At 39.4% G+C, this 17,931-nt stretch overlaps 1 protein-coding gene across 2 annotated transcripts; it reads right to left on the bottom strand.

Annotated features, from left to right (window-relative positions):
- Positions 1-7,398: 7,398 nt before the first annotated feature.
- On the bottom strand, positions 7,399-17,731 carry LOC147612909 (uncharacterized). Of its 2 annotated transcripts, XM_086782178.1 has the most exons (6): positions 17,359-17,729; positions 16,312-17,267; positions 16,043-16,186; positions 14,879-15,468; positions 14,365-14,772; positions 7,399-7,688 (listed from the first exon to the last, which is right to left on the bottom strand). In XM_086782178.1, the coding sequence occupies exons 2-4, from the start codon at positions 17,223-17,225 to the stop codon at positions 14,955-14,957; spliced, it is 1,572 nt and encodes a 523-aa protein (XP_086638304.1). In that variant the 5' UTR covers positions 17,226-17,267; positions 17,359-17,729; the 3' UTR covers positions 7,399-7,688; positions 14,365-14,772; positions 14,879-14,954. The 2 variants fall into 2 exon arrangements, with proteins under 2 accessions (XP_086638304.1, XP_086638305.1); XM_086782179.1 differs by having other exon boundaries at positions 16,043-16,174; positions 16,312-17,731.
- Positions 17,732-17,931: the final 200 nt, after the last annotated feature.

Genomic DNA, 17,931 nt, shown 5'->3' on the forward strand with positions numbered 1-17,931 from the left:
GTCGATATTTTTTATATCATATCATTTCGAGAAGATGTGGTAGGTAAACTAGTTATAAAGTCCATAGAAATTTCTTCCCATGGTGCTGCCAGAATAAGTAAAGGCATGAGTAGTCCATATTGTTTTCCTTGGTGTCTTTTAACTTGTTGATATGTCACACATTCTGATACAAAAGAAGCGACATCATGTTTTAATTATGTGACCCATAAAAATAGTCTTCTATGGTGCAAAGATTAGTGAGAATGCCGCAACGACTAACATATGAGGGACGATGCATCTCTTTAAGAATAAAAGATCTAAAAGGAAGTGTAATACATAAACACTTTTGAAAGAAAAGAAAACCACCATTATATGCATAATCATGAAGAGGCAACCAATTATTAGTTTCTAACTTGGGCCAAACATTAAAAAAACAAAATCTGTAACATATGAGTCACACATATCATGCAAAGAATGAATGTCAACAAGCACTGAAATGCTAGAAATAAAAAGTCATGGACTAAGTGCATTCGCCACTACATTCTCTTTACTAGGTTGATATTGGATAAGAGGATGAAAACTCTATATAAAAGATGTCCATTTAATGTGGAGGTATGAGATAAGAGGTTGATTAAGAAGATGTCTAATACTTTGTTGGTTGATCTTAATCATAAACTCAGAACCCATAAGATAATGTTTCCACATGCATAAGGCATGGACAATGACTAATAACTCCTTATCATATGTACTATACAAAATTTCAGAAGGCATCAATTTTTCACTCATAAGCTAAAGGATGTCCATCCTACACGAGGACAACACCGATTCCTGAGCCAAGCATCAGTGACTACGAGGAAGAATGATCGAGTAAAGTCTAGAAGTTGAAGGATAGAGACATTAAGTTAACAAATATTTTAGTCTATCAAATGACTTTTGTTGATGTTCACCCCATCGAAAAACTAGACCTTTCTTAAGCAACATTGTCAAAGAAAAAACTATCAATGAAAAATTACGAACAAACCAACCAAACCAAGAAAAGATCTAACTTCTTTAACACATGTTGGAGTAGATCAAGTCTCAATGACTTTTCCTTTTTTTTTAAATCAACTTTGATACCTTCACTTGAAACAATGTGACCTAAGTACTCAATTTTATCTGTGATACCTTTACCTAAGTACTCAATTTCATCTTTGAAAAAGAGACTTTTTTCAGATTAACACATAAAGTTTATTTTCTTTGAGAAGATAAACACTAATGCAAGATACTCTTCATGTTCTACATGATTCTTACTAAAGACAAGCAAATTATCAAAGAAAACAATAACACAATGCTGATGGTTAAGAAATATACGATTCATCATACGTGCAAAAGTATCAAGTGCATCGGTTAAACTGAAAAACATAACCTAAAATTCATAATGACCAATTTATATAAGGTGGAGAGAAGCTGGGAGTTATGGGACAAGTGCTCGATGGAGAACAAATCCCTGACTCAGTACATCTCAGACTATAGGGAGATAGTACTCAAGCTAAAGGGGATCGATGCATTCTAGACAAAGCCACTCCGAGGCACAGGAGGTGGAAAAACAATTGACGAAATATTTGAACAAAGGCTTCATTCGGCCTAGTTCAAGTCCGTGGGCATCGCCTATTCTTCTGGTAAAAGAAGAAAGACAGATCTATGCGGATGTGCATAGACTATAGGACTCTTAATCAGATAACGATTAAGAACAAGTACCCGATGCCACGCATGGATGAGTTGTTTGATCAACTCTATGGATCGAGATACTTTACAAAAGTAGACCTGAGATCAAGGTATCATTAGGTTAGAATTAAAGTAAAAGATGTTGCAAAGACAGCATTTAAGACCTGTTTCGGGCATTTTGAGTTTTTGGTTATGCCATTTGGGCTATCCAATGCTCCAACGACGTTTATGACGTTGATGGATAGCATTTTACGTCTATATCTGGAAAAATTCTTAGTAGTTTTCCTAGATGACCTTCTTGTGTACAGTAAGACACAAAAAGAACACACAGAGCATTTGTGTCTAGTGTTCGAGTTGTTGCGAGAGCACAAACTATTTGCAAAGGAACAAATGTGAAATTTTTGAAACAAAAATTCACTACCTTAGCCATATTATATCCGCCGATGGTACGCGGATGGAGCCAGAAAAAGTAGAGGCTATTCTTAAATGGCCAGCGCCGAAGAATCTCGAGGCACTGTAGATTTTTCTTGGCATGTCGGGGTTCTACCGACAGTATGTGAAGAACTACGCAAAGATCCCAGTCCCGTTGACTGACCAGTTACGGTCAAAAACTAAAAACATTAGTTGGAGGGAAGCCCAACAGAAGAGCTTTGATAAGCTCAAGGTGACCGTAGCAGCTGCACCTGTTTTGACTATTGTTGATCCAAATGAGCCATTTGTCTTGGAAACAAACGCTAGTGATGAGGCCATTGGGACCGTACTTATGCAAAGGGGATGCCCAATTGCATTTGAGAGTAAAAAGTTAGTTGTGTGCAGTGTAACTACTAGACTTACGAGCGAGAGTTACTAGCGATAGTTCATGCATTGAAAAAGTGGAGAGACTATTTATATGGTGCTTCTTTTGAGGTCTGGACAGACCATGAATGATGAAAGTCTGAAATGGCTTTCAAATCAAAATGAACTGAAGGGTAGAAAGGCTCGGTGGGCGGAGATTCTACAAGAGTTTGACCTTCAGATACGTTACCAGAAAGGTTAAGTATAACGTGGTGGCAGATGCACTTAGTCGCATGCCACAGATTAATGAATTTAGTTTCACAATCTTCAAGAATGATTTCTTGGAGTCACTACGTGGTTTATGTGAGCACGATCTATCTTTTACAGAGATCTGGCACGCTGTACGCGTACGCACTTCTTCACAGATGCGACCACCTCCCTCGTTGGCACGGATTGCTAGTCCGAAGAGAATGGCCTAAGGTGCAACGGGAAGGGAAGCGAGAGTTAGTCCGGAGAGACTAGCCGTGTCTTCCGGGTATAGTTTGGAGTCGGAGAGCTCTGACGTAGGCCCTTCATCACCTTTGACTGCCACGGCTTCAAAGGGGGGTAATAAACTTTGTCGGGGGGAGAAATATGCTAATTACTCCATTGACGACGGGTACTTACTCTACAAGGGCAAAGTATGTGTACTATTGGTGACTTTCGGACCCAAATTCTTAAAGAAAGTCATGATAGTCCAAGTGTGGGTCATCCCGGGATTCAGAAGACCTATGCACTAGTAAAAAGACAGTTTTATTGGCCTAGTTTGTTTAAGAACGTCCAGACTTATGTGCTGAAATACAATAAGTGCCAGGTCAATAAACATGAACGTCTTAAGGTTGGAGGACTACTCCATCCGCTAAAGATTCCTCAAGGGAAATGGGAAAGCATTTCCATGGATTTCATTACCGGTTTACCCAAGACGAGGGAATGACTCGGTGTGGGTGGTAGTGGACATGTTAACTAAAATGGCAAAGTTTATCATACCACGAAGAAAGCTGTTAAAACGCCAGAGTTGGCAAAACTCTTTATTGAACATCTCTACAAGCTATATGGCCTGCCCGCAGATATAGTGTCGGATAGCGATAGAAAGTTCAACAGTCATTTTTGGAGGGAAGTCTTCAAAAAGTTGGATATTACTCTGAGTATGAGTACGGCAGATCGTCCGGAGTCTGATGGTCAAACTGAAAGAGTTAACCAAATTCTAGAAGATATGTTGCGTTCTTATGTTAGTTAAGAAGCAATCTAATTGGGAAGAGTACTTGCTCTTATTGGATTTTGCCTATAATAGCTCCAAACACTCGGCGACTGGATTTACTCCATTCATATTAATGTATGGATTCCAGCCGAGATCTCTGATGGCTGTAGGCCTAGAAAAGGAGAAGATTCAATCTGTCAAGGATTTCCTTGAAGATATGAATGATATGCTCAGAGCCGCACGTAAGAGCATTCGTAGCGCTCAGGATCGCGCTAAAACTTATGCAGATAAAGGACGTAGAAAGCAGAAGGTGACTTTGTATTTCTCAAGGTTCTTGCGCAGTCAGAAACCATGAAACCGGAAAAGTGTGATAAACTTTCTTCGAGATATTGTGGTTCTTTTAAAATCCTTAAGAAGATTGGGGACGTAGCATATAAACTTGAGTTACCAGAGAGTGGGGACGTAGCATATAAACTTGAGTTCTCGAGTCCATCTTGTCTTCCATGTCAGTAAACTGAAGAAATCAATTCACGGGTTTGAGAACGCAGTTTCTCCAGAGATTTTGGTGGACTTGATAGAGCCACCAAAGATACCACATGAACTTGAAAAGATTCTAGAGTATCGTGAGACAGACAAACCCGACATAAAGTGTACCAGGAGATACTTGTTAAATGGACAGACAAGGATGAGGAGGCAGCTACTTGGGAATGCCGTAGTGCAATTTCCAAGAGGTTTCCCCACCAGTTTGTTTTCGAGGATGAAAACTCTTCTTAAGGGAAAGTAATGTCACGTAGGCTGTAACGCCTGTGACCGACAGCAGACCGGATGACCAAACGGGGCTTTAGCGTCAACGCCTTGGCCAGAGTGCTGAGGACATGGCCATCCGAGGTTCAGTGGGAGAGGACGCCCATGTGGAGTCATGGGCGGCCAGGCTAGTGTGGACGGTAAGCCACACACTATATAGCCTGGGGGATGAGGGGCAATCCTCATTCTTCCTCTGTGGCTGGGTGGTGAGCCAGAGGCCGTCCCCTCCTGTGTAGCACCTGTAGTGGTGCTACGGTAATCTAACAGATTGTCTAGGTGAGTGGATTGATTATCACAAGGCCACCACCATCAACATTGACAGGTAACATCGAAAAATATAAGGATAAGAGAGAAGTAGGTGAAAGATTAGGAAAAAAGTATAAGATTTACATATACGTGTGGTAGTAACATGAAGATACAATGGTAGTTAAATTAAGGGATCTTATAAGCTATGTCTCAAACCCATGTTATTGAGCTTTTTAGCATTGCTTATTTTCAACATTATATGAAATAGTTGGAGTAGAAACAAAATATTTGAGAGAAAAAAAAGGTTTTTATTTCATGAGTTACAAAATCCTAGATAGATAAGAGTTTTTTAACTGGTTCTATTTGCTTGCATTAACCTTAGGATGGAAGCTTGTTAACGTGCTACACTTTTTTGTGTTCGGGACAAGTGCTAGTTAGCATGACTTTTTATAATGATTTTTGGATCCAAAGATGACCCACAATCCAAAAATTCCTATCATGCTATACATCATTGGAAATCTCTTGAAGAAGAAAATCTTTATGTATAATCTTTAAAAAATCTAATTTTATTTGCAAAAATTTTACCACATGCCCATTTTTTATGTTAACACTGCTAAAAACTAAAAAAGCGTAGCACGTTTACATCCTTCCACTCCTCAATGGTTTGAGCATAGGACTCGTAAAAGGAAGGCCTTGGATTCAAATCACGAGGACTCGGTATCCTCTAGGGAGACTTCACATGTTTGGTGTGTGTTTACAAAAGTGGAAATAAGGTTCCCGATGGCACCCATACATCAAGCATAACTAATAGATTGCCCTATACAAGTTGGCTCCTCAAAGAGCTACCAATTTGGATCTTGATGGATGCATCTTTGAAGACTAGATGGTTATAACAACCATTCAAGATGTTCTCTCCAATCTAGCAACTTTCATGTGGGGGATGTCCAAATGGCTTGCTTTGATATCCCCCACATAAAAGTCACCACCATCAACATTCAAAGGTAGGTAATCTCACAACCAAAGTATAAGGAAGTAGTACGTGGAAAAAAGTGTAACATTTACAATTATTGAAACATGTATCTACATGTGGTGGCAGCATGAAGTTACGGTGGTAATTGAATTGAGGGCTCATCCCAAAGCCATGTTTTTGAGTTTTTAGTATTAGTATTTTTCAACATTATATACAATAGTTGAAGGAGAAGCAAAATATATGAGGACAAACAATGGTCTTATTTCATAGGTTACAAAACATTAGACAGATAAGAGTCTTTTAAATGGTTCTATTTGCTTGCTTTTGCCTTAGTGGTTTGAGCATAGGACTCACAATAAAAGGGAGGTCTAGATTGAAATCATGGGGAGTCCATTTCCTCTAGGAGGACCTCACATGTTTGGTGTGTGTCTACGAAGGTGGGATTAACAAGGTTCCCAATGTCACCCACGAATCAAGCATAACTGATAGATTGCCCTGTGCAAGCAAAGATTTGCCACTTTGGATCTCGAACATGGATGGATGGGTAGATGGTGATAACAACTATTCAAGATATTCTCTCTAACCTGATGGCTTTCATGTAGGGGATGTCCAAACGACTTGCTTGCATGTGGGGCATGTCCAAAGAGCATGCCCACTCTTAAAATATGGAAGGTGGTACTTACCCCCTTTGGATGTTAATGGAAGAGAATATTTAATTGAAAACATAAAGAATCCAAAAGTTAAAAAGAAAGTGACCAGCTTGGTTACTTACACCCTTTGGATACTACTGGAAGAGGTGGTAATTACCCCCTTTGGGTAACTAATGGAAAAGAATGTTTGGAAAGGTGCTACTCACCCTCTTTGGATACTAATGGAAGAGAATCTTTGGATACTAATGGAAGAGAATGTTTAGTTGAAAGCGTGAAGAATCCAAAATTTAAAAGAAAACAACCAGCAAGAACACACCTTATCTCCCCATTGAAAGAGCAACGGTGAATGCTGTGTGTTATGTCTCCATGATGATTTATCTGATCCAATCTTCTCCTTAAGATTTATCTGATCCGATAATGTACTCAGCGGGTAAAGGATTTGAAATTACAGTTACGTCCCCATGAAGAATCGCAGCTCCATGGTTAGGAGGGTGCTGCCATGTCCGATCAGTAAGATACCCGAGAAGATAGGTACTCCATGGACTTCTCCTATCCTGCATTACGCCACTTCTCCACTATTATCCTGCATGGGGCATGCATGCCGCGGTCATCTGAATTTATGTGTGCCGCTGCGAACCATACAGCGCTCGTGATTTGCCGAATTTATGGAGAGGGAGCGGAGCATGTGGCTACAAATAATGGCTGGCAACAGTTCAAAATAAGGGACTAAAGGGCGATAGATGCTGCAGCAGCAGCCGATGGGGAAGGGTATTATTCTAGGGCAGAGGCGGGGCAGAAAGGCTGCCGCTGCTCTCCCAATTAGGAAGGGCTCTAAGGCCATTCTAGGGTAGAACTTAGAAGGAGAGCGACGGCCAGAACAAGAAGAATTACATTAATCCAAGTGCAGTTATCCGACTCACGCTAGGATTGATGGCTGTCGTCACATAGATCCAAAGAATTACATTACTCATCCAAGTGCAGTTATCCAACTCATGTTAGAATTGATGCCTGTCGCGTAGATCCACCACGTGAGGTGGTCACGGCCTTAAGTCCTTAGGGTTCGCACTTGTGGGCATTCTATACATTGATCATAAGGATATAAATCAAACTCCCTATAGACTACAACAAGATTACCCAAAAGAATATAAACCAAACTACCTATAGAAGAATATAAACCAAACTACCTATAGAGGCAACAACCTCTGTATAAAAAAAATTTAAAACGCTTAGAGAGCCGTGTTATCTCGGGGCATCTATGCAACCACTAAGCTTGGTAAAGAAGAACTTACATGCTCATGCCTTTTATTCCTCAACATGTATCACCCTGCATACACACATCATTTTTTTCCCTTGTCACAATAATATATATTAGGAGAGACCTTAACACATCATCGTAATAAAGTTATAAGTTAAGGTGGTCATTTGATTTTCACATTCACATAACATATGCAACAAATTAAATTGGAGATAAACTAAGGTGGATGACTTTTGAAAAACATTACGCAACTCTTGGAGGTAATACTTTAGCACGACTAGTATAACTAATAATTTGGTTTTAAAACAATGTTATCTATTTAAAAGAAATGTGAAAAAACCCTTCCTCATACAAGCAAAACCTTGGATGTATAGTGTTATCTATTTGAAATGATCTCTAGAAGAATCTCCCTTAATCAAGATGATTCACGTGGTCTAGTGTGTATCGCATGTAGGCATGTTGGTCAGCACACTTATTGGGTGGCATCATTGACAACTTGTCTAATGTGCTTTACCTTCATTTATGGTGCTTGTGTATAGTAGCACCATGATAAAATCTAACACCTCAAAATCCTCGGTTCGAATTTTTGGCATCGCCTTTATTTTTAAGTCTAAAAAATCATGTATTTTAGTTATAATCTTGACACTTGTCTAATTTTTAAAGCTAAATCCTAATAAATTGGTTAAACTTGAACACAAAAAATGAATTGGCTCAAATACATGAATCTCCTAATAACTATTCAAAGTTGTCACTTCAATTGATTGAACAACTCCCTTATGGGACTGGTTTACTTCTCTGACTATAAAATTACTCAAAGAGTAGCATCTCTTTATTATGTACTCAATTTTATGTGTGAATTTTCTCTTTAAAAATATAAAGAAAGGAGCAATGCACCTATATAGATTTAATTCACAAGTGAACATATGTTGGTCAAGGAACAAATGCCAATTGTCAAGTTCTTGTGAGTTTTTTGATATTGAGAGCCAAGTGATGCTTGTCATACATAAATTCTCTTGCATTATTTTTATGAGAAAATATCAAGGCACTATGAGACTCAAAATAGAAAATACTGAAGTTGTTATATCTTGTGATATAGAATAATAATAATATTTTTCTTTCATCATGCATGTGTCCATATCTTTTGGTGGCATGCCTTGTTATTCTTTGTGATGACATTTATTAAGTAATTATTATGTAGTAATCTCCCCTTAAATTAGGTGAGACTAGATCATAAAAAGTTAACTAAAAACAAATATATATGGGCAATCAGATTTAGGTTTAGTATGATGAAAGACATCAAATTATAAGAATTCCACACAAAATTAAAAGTGGATTCTTATGTACATCCAAGCACTAGAATGGTGTATGTCACTAGGATCTGTATGTTGTCATGCATTAAGGCACCCACCTGCTAAAGGTTCAAGATCTAATTAGAAAGAGGACCTCTTGAAAAGACCGTTTCAACCAAGGGAGAGATAGACTCTTCTCCCCATCCCTATGTAAGATCAAGATAGTGTCATGTTGACAAGGGGATCTTAAAGGATAAAAGTGGAAGCACTAAATGCCTCTTACAAGGGATGATGGATCCTTGGAAAAAATGCATTTAGTAGTCTCTAGCCCAAGAAAGAGAAGGCAAGCCTCTAGCTTACTCGAATCCCAATAAGGCTAGTAGGCTTGCTACACGTAAAGGGCATATTGCAGGTGCCAAGATTTATGGAATGAATAATAGTAAGGATGAATAACAAGGATGGATGGACTAGAAAGCTATATTATAGGGTCATAACAGAGGAATGCTCTTTTCTTGTGGAGATAATAGACACATTACCATTGACGTCTTTGTTGCACACTAACAAGTGATTGCATTACTAGAGTATCTCCAAAGGTAAACCCTTAGTTAAACTAAAAGCCAAGGTGAGGATTGGATCAATAATACTTCCCAATGTTAGAAAACTAGAGACCCATCTTGGACTTGCAAGAGGCAAACATTTATGGTTTAGAAGGCTATTACAATACCCAATATCTCAACATGCTAATGTGGAGATTAATAAAGTTTAAGCTTCAAGTAAGAGATGAGATTGGAAAATGGTTAAATATTGACAACCCATGCCCACTGTATAAAAGAGCTTCTGAAGAAGTCTTACACCTCTTTTGGAAATGTAGGTCTATTAGCCCCCATTAGGGGAATCAAAACTTGTCTCAAGGCTCTAATCAAGAGATCTTCAATCAGAAGCAAGCCTTTTTGGGAAACACTAGGAAAGTGAACCAAGCACTCAAGAGGTGTTTAAGCCTTTATGGGCAACCTTATTGAGCAACACTGGGAAAGTGAACTCCACAATTGTGCAATTATGTCAATGAATTAGAGAAATCAACATAGGAGAAATATTGAAAGCCTAAAATAGTATTGTCTTCAACATATCTTCCTCAAGATATAAAGCAAGGTGTTGCTACATATAGAGAACATTGAGATTTGACAATTACTCTAAGGGGGTTTCTACAAATAGTAGTCGGACCTTATGGCTACCCAAAACTTGCTAGTAAACTCCAACCTCTACATAGCACCCATGATAGAAATCTTTCCACAAGCCTTGTGCTAATGTGATGTAAATATATGGGTCTTATATTTTATCTCGAATAAAGTACAATTCTGTTGCATGGTCAAGACCTCGGCCGACCTTGCTACCCGAGACGTCCTCTGTTGATTAAGAGTAAGGGCTAGTAGTAGCGTAAAGGCTGAGACTCTCTATTTTCTTTTTTGGGGCTAATCTATGAACCTGTTTTATTTTTTAGAATTTAGTCTTGTAGATGATGTTTTTGCACATGTAGGCTATGTTTGTAACTAAGATGCAATCATTGCTCGAGATGATGTTGGACGATGATCCCAAAAATAGGAATCAAAGAACACAAGAAAATTAGGAAAATGTGAGACCTATGAATACTACGGTATGAAAAGAGACAACTTAAGTTTTTTCACATGATATACTGTGCTAGCCATAAAAGTAGCAATGAGGATATTTCCATTAAGAACAAATATGGAAAGGTATCCTATGGTCTAAATGGACTCTAAAGAAAGATCTATGCTATGGAAAGGCTAGATAGCATATAAACAAAGAGGAACAAAGTCCATATAATGTTAACATGGAAGCATATAATGTAAAAAACTAAAAAATATACAATTTGATTCTAGATAAGCACGATGAAAAACTTTCTTAGAGCATGCATCATTAACCTTAACTTCTTTCCAACATGTTTTTTATAGGAATTTTGGAGACTAGTATGTGATCATGTAGTTCACCTACTACCAAGGTCAACTTGCTAATCTCTTATTGACTTAGTTATGGGTTGTGAACATATCTTCCATAGTTATTGATATATTTCATAGAAACACTTTTCAATAAATATGAATTGGTATGTTAAGTCTTGCTAGGTCCTCATTGTAGAGAAATGTGAAAAATACGATAAAAGACTTTAATCATCACACATCTATCACATAGATAATCAAAGGACTTGTGGTGAAACACAACACTGGAGAAAGGTGTTTTGATCCTTGTAAGCATAAATTACATCATACTAAGTCCATAAGACATCATACCAAGAGTAAATACCTTGTAGGTAGGTAAAGCTAGCCTACATATGTACAAATGTAGTTAGTTATGCTTGTAAAGGGATAAAGGTATTTATGCTTACATATTGGCTACAAGAGCTTAAGGGTGATGAAGGGACCCTCATGAAAAATTCACTTAGAATTTTTAGAGTATACCTTTTGTATTATCTATTAACATATATGACTCCACCAAGTAAACAGCCATTGCATTTAAGATGCAGTGCTTCTGTTTCCACTTTGTGTGCTTGTGGATTACCTTGTGGATTGGGCTTTCTTGGTTGTTCGCCCCTAATGGTCCTACAAAAGAGATCCATTTAGCATAAAGGTAATAATGAGGCTACCTGGCCAAGGCTACCCAACATTTCCAACTTAGGATCAACATCAAAAAATTCAAAAAAGTGTGGCACTAGACATGTTTTGTGTAGTTTCAACTAGCCCAAATCTTAATGGTCCTGCAGTTGCACTAGCACAAAGATAGTATAACTAAACACTCTTTTCACGAAGTTCATGGCACTATTCACAGAGCCTGTAGATAAATTTAGGGCTTGGTAGACCGTTACCTTCTATTTCTAGTCCTCCACCCAAGACTTCCTCAATATTTTTGGCTCATACTTCCTTGAGATAAAATCGATAGAAGCTTGCCTCCTTATATGGGAAAAGCACTCGAGTGTCGGACTTTTGATGGGGCATAAGACTAGGTGGGTTTAAAGGAGTATGGTTAAATGCACTACAATTGCACCGGATTATTATTAAATTTCAACAATTATCTCAGACTGGAATTGTATCAAAGAGTACAAAGAGTTTTTCTTAGTGAATCAGCTTTTAACACAAGAAGTATGGTTAGATGCACTACAATTGCACCGGATTATTATTAAATTTCAACAATTCTCTAAGACAGGGATTGTATCAAAGAGTGAAAATTTTTTCTTGGTGAATAAGCTTTTAACACTCACTCAATAGGTGGCTGCATAAGAAGGGTTCCATTTAGTTAGGAAGCATGATATCAATGTTTTCGAGATTAGGCCACTCAAGCACATTTGAATAGAGTCAACCACAATAGTTTGATGAAATCACGCTAGTTTTAGGTTTTCACTCTCCACACGAGTTTGAACTAGGTGAGTAACATGTTATTACACATGTTCTAAAACTGTGTACAAAAATGAATGTTTGTTTTTGTTTGTCTCACGCGAGTTTGTATGAATTTGGATCACACGGGTTTGGCAAGCTCTTGTCATGTCTGTGCAAAATCATATCATGTTTAAATTTTACATGCAAGTTTGGTAGGCTCCCCGAGGAATGGCAGACTGTTGTTCTGGAGCAAGAGAGACACTTGCTCAACAATCCCATTGAAAATCTTTGTTTTGGGCATCTTTGTCTCATAGATGTCATTCTGAGATCGTTGTGGTACCAATAGGGTCATCACATCTTATAAAAGCACCAATACCCAAAGCAAGCAACTCTTCGTCATGTTCTCATCTTTTCACCATTTAATCTACTCACCATTTCTCTCATTTTTTCTATATGGCTTTTTTTAAATACCACCGTCTCAAGGGCAAGCCTATTTAAAAGCTCTAGTCAATCAATTCTCATGTTTGTGTCAATTATTTTCTCCAGATACAAGATTCCAACTTGCAACCCATGGAATAACAATCCACTGCTCTACCAATTGAGCTAATCCAAAACAATAATGGATGTATCACTGACACAAATGAAGCCCTGCAACCCTTTTTTCTCTACAAGGCGGTGATGGGGTTGTGAAGGGCTCAAAGTGAATAGAGACTAGAAGCTAGCTAAATGAATGGCAAATCTATATATGACAATTTTCTTGCCAAGCTATACTGCTAACATTATGTTTGTGCAAGCTCACATTAGGTTTAAATTTGACTTGCTTGGCTCACGTAGGTTTGACAAGTTAGGCTCACGTAGTTTGATCGACGTGCTAGGCTAATGTGACTTTGATGAGCTAGGCTCACATAGTTTTTGTTTGCTAGGCTCATGCAATTTTGACTTCTTTCGCTCACCTGAGTTTGGTGAGCTAGTTTTGGGTTGGTTAGCTCATACAAGTTTCATGAGCAAGTACGTGCAGTTTTGATTTGCTAGGCTTATGCAAGTTTAGTGAGTGAGGCTTATACAAGTTTGGTGAGCTCTAGCTGGTGGAATTTCAAGTCCCATACCTTCATTCAATATCCATGTCTCCATGATAGCTTTCATTGAACTACATTACACAAATCCTAAAGATGATGCTTTGAACTACCTACTTAACATCATCCAATATGTCGTTACATCTATAGACAATATTGGATGAAACCTCAAGGATATCACTCGAAACAATGTATGATTAGCATCCACATGAGAGAATTTACTGCTAAGGTCTACAAAATGGTTTTTTCATAAGTATAGTAGGTATTATTATTTTTAGTGTCAATTAGTGTTATGGGAGAAATTTATAATGTGGTCCAAATTAGTGTTATGGGAGAAATTTATAATGAGGTCTATATAAACCGTGTACACTCAACTCATGTATCTAATTCACATTAGGGGAGCTAAAATTCCAATCTAGATGTAGAGAATTATCCTACATGTTTGTATACAAAGAAAACTATGCTGATTTCCACGCAAACAAGCAAAATAGGGTATAGGACTTTGTACATAGGTGATATGGGGAATTTCTTAGAAGTGAGTCCGAGGGCCAATTCAGGCCCAATATGTGTCAAGTTGGAAGCATTATGTTTGCTGGGAGTTTGATATATTCTATGGTGTGCTATTCTTATGTATGGTCACTCGGCAATCCACACCATCTCTCTCTCTCAAAAAAACACACACACACTTTCTCTATAAAAAAAACACACACACACACACACACGAAACTCACGCTATATGCCTAAAAGCCTCGTAACAGGGCGCGCTCTCTCTCTCTCTCTCTCACTCACTCATACACACACGAACACGAACACGAACACGAAAGCATTTACTATCTCATGCTATACCTAAAAGCCTCATAACAGCACCAACACTGGATGAGTCTCTCTCTCTCTCTCTCACACACACACACACGAAAGCATTTACTATCTCATGCTATGCCTAAAAGCCTCATAACAAAACTGGGTGTGTGTGTGTGTGTGAGAGAGAGAGGGGGGACGTCACCTCGCACTTTGGTCTTGATATCGTCCTCGTTAGCCGCTTTACGGTCCTTAGTTCGAAAGGTTCCACCAGTAAACCGAAACATTTGTATAGCTAGTTGTGATCATCCAGAGTCAAAAATACATAAACATCCTGCTTTACCATGTATATTTAAATAGTTGTTTATGATATCAACATGATACTTCTCCATTGTTACCAAAGAATCGTAACCATCATAATGGATTTTCCAGGGACCTGTGTTCTAGTGTAAACATGGTTACCATGTTCAACTTTTGACTATGTTGGTGGTCACGGTTGAGTCCGGCCACATGATGAGAAGGAAAGAGAGAGAACCCGAAGGGGCGGAATCAGGACCTTCCTTAGCGAAAATTAGACTAGTATAGGATGATAAAAAGAAGGGCTGATCTTCATCTGAAAAGCAGAAAATGACATAGCCAAAGCGCTGAATTCAGAGACAAAATTGACAGCGAAAAGACTCATATTATAAAGTTTGGAAAGGTGATGGAAGACCGCTTACCTGCATTTATTTTTTTTGAAAGCGTGATGGGCACAGCTGATCTTATATATTAGGTCGTTTTAATATGGGTGTCACCTTAATCATGATGATGATGATGTGGAACCATGTCATCGAGCAAGCCCTTATCAACAGGAGGTGGGTTTTGGAATGTTCTGGAGATACTTCTTGTGGCGCTGAGATGCTCGAGTGCACTGATTTGCATGGGTTGCGTATGCCTTAGCTCCGGGACTGATTGTTGCGTAGTGATTAAGCGGGCTTGAAGCTGTTGTCTGGCCATTGCAGTATCAAAGGTGGGGATTAATGGGGCTGGCAAGGGTGGCAATGGAGAAGGGATTAGACAGTTCATATTAGAGGAAGTAGAGAAATTAGGGGGCAAAACATTGGGGTTTATGAAGGGTAACTGCCAGGGCAGTAGGGTATTAATATTGCTAATAGAGCCGGTATCAGGTACCATGGAGCCTCTAAGGACTGCAGGGCTGTGGTGCGTGTGTTGGCCTTCATATGTTGTGACTACTAGTGATGGGTCTTCAGAGCAACGCTCCACTCTCTTCTTCACGAAGCACTTGTTGTTGGTGCATCTATAATAGCTCCTGCACATGCACCACCACAACCACCACCACCACCAAATAAATCACGACCATTTTGCCAAATGATCAACCTCACAAAAACCTTAGGAAAATACTCAAGTCCCCAAAAATCCTCAATCATTTACAAGCTTTTTTTTCTGCAGCAGAGAAGAAAGGATGGAACGAAAATTTAAAAAAGGCACTCTCGCGTGCTCTTGCACATGCATTACTTTAGTACTAGGGCATCAATCATTGCTTGCGAATCTATGCAATTTGATCCCGTGCATGACTACATCAGGTCTGACACCATGGTATTGTCATACAGGACCACCTTCCAAGTTACCAACCAACGTGGTAGGCGAGCAGAGATAAAAGGGGCATAAAAAAGCAAACAATTATATTGGAAAATTGAAATGCGAGGGCAACGTGAACGTGGTTGTGTAGTTTTCGAATCTCCGCTGAGTCCGAGGAGATCCAAAGGAGAGATTTAAATATACACACGTTAGAAATAAGGTGTAATTAATATTACTGTAATGATGATTAATTGACTGGGGATGGAAATAATATAACAAGGATCGAGTAAGGGTTAGAAATTAACCTCGGGTGAGGGCTGTTCTTCACTGCTTTCTGACCATACTTCCGCCAACGATAGCCGTCTTCTAGATGCTCCACCTCGCTCTTTGTCACCAGCGCCACTCGAGGCTCTCTTGCTCTCTTCTGACCCTTCTTCCTGGGTTTAGCACTGCTTAATTTATACGACATAATCATCATAACCTAACATAACCGCACATCACATTTGAAAATATCATCTTTAGCATCATTAGGGCTAACTTGATTTATAGCTAAAGATAATCGATATTCTCTTACGGCTTCTTGGTGGCACGCTTGCCTTCCTCTCCGGCGGCGCCACCCTCGGCGCCGTCCTCCGCCGCTTCAGCGGCGCTCGCCTTATCATTCATCAATGCGTTTTCGTCTGCATCGGCTTCTAGTTTGTGGCCTACGCTTTCATCCCCAAGCTGCTCGCTTGAAGACGAGGACATGGAGGAAGGGCCGTCTGCTGAGATTCCAGCATGAACTCGCGCAGATGATGTGCTCTGCAGCTGTTGAGAAGAACTAGGAGATCCAGCAAGCAAGGGTTTCTCCTGCAGGCATTGATCATCAGCTGTACATGTGGCTATCGACGACGCCCCCTTGATGGCACTACAATCATGAGAGCTTGCTCTTCTTACAGTACTCAAGCTGGAAATTGACCCTAGCTCGAAATTAATCGCATCAAGGTCGGCCAATCCTGATATTTCAGGTGCTGGGGACAGCAACGATTGCTTCTGAATGGTTAGGTATGGGTCTACGATGGGCGGCCATGAGCAATCGGCCGCAGATTGATCTGAGAAGAAAGGAGAGGAAACGTGAGAAGGAGGCATACGAATGCTAAACCCTGAGAATTGATCATGGGGGGCACTAGAAAACCCTTGATGATCATCAAAGAGGGGGTGATGATCCTTAGTTAACAGAAGATTGTGGTCATGGTCTTGATCTATTAAGGTTAAGCTAGTCCTAGAACTTGTGGCAGTATAATTACAGGCGGAAGGCACACTAGTTGGCTGCACGGAGCTCCAGAAGGCTGTGATTATAGGGGATATGGAGGGCAGAATTGATGACCTAGTATTTGTAGTGGTGATAGAAGAGCTAATTGCAGATAATGCTCCGTCGGTGATATCCAAATCTTGTGCAAGCGCGCTGATCGCTGTCTCTTTCTTGGAAAGAGGTGGACTCTCTGCCATGCTAAAGCAACGACAGCACGAGATCGACCGATCACCTAAGCTCTATCAAAGCAATTATGGCAGCTTATAAGACTACATATTAACTGTGCTTCTTCAACTAGAGCGTATAATGAAAATAAGACAAAGGGTATACCTTTGATCGACAAGATTAAACTCCCTCTATAGAGCCGAGTCAAGTCAAAAACAACCACTCTTGTGTATGTAACTAGGTTTAAAAAACAACACCACGAGATCCACGGATCAGCTATTTCTATGATAGCAAATAAACTGGATTTATGGCACCTTGCAGGCTATAAGAATGCTTCATTAAGAGCCTATAATTAATATAAGACGTGTAGCTTTGATCAAGAGGATTAAATCTGGAGCTGGCTCTCTCTATGGAGGCAAGTCAAAAAACAACCAGTGTCACTGCTGTGTATGAAGCCACTAGGTCAAAAAATAAGGCAAAGCTAAAGCTCTTCTCTGCACTAGTGAGGGATAAAGAGGAAAAAAAAGGAATACCTTTTGAAAGAAAATGAATGAGAGAGAGAGAGAGAGAGAGAGAGAGAGAGAGAGAGAATTGTCTTGAAGAAGAAGGAGACCCTTCTGTGTAACTTCAAGTGTGAAAAGGAGAGCTCAAGGGACAGCTAACCAAAAAAATACATATAATTCTGCCTTTGAGAAAGCTGTAGGCAGCCAAAAAAAAGAAAAAGAGAGAGCTGTAGGC

Source organism: Cibotium barometz, chromosome 44, assembly GCF_041138505.1.
Source record: "Cibotium barometz isolate CiBa-2024 chromosome 44, ASM4113850v1, whole genome shotgun sequence".
Classification (NCBI taxonomy): Eukaryota; Viridiplantae; Streptophyta; class Polypodiopsida; order Cyatheales; family Cibotiaceae; genus Cibotium; species Cibotium barometz.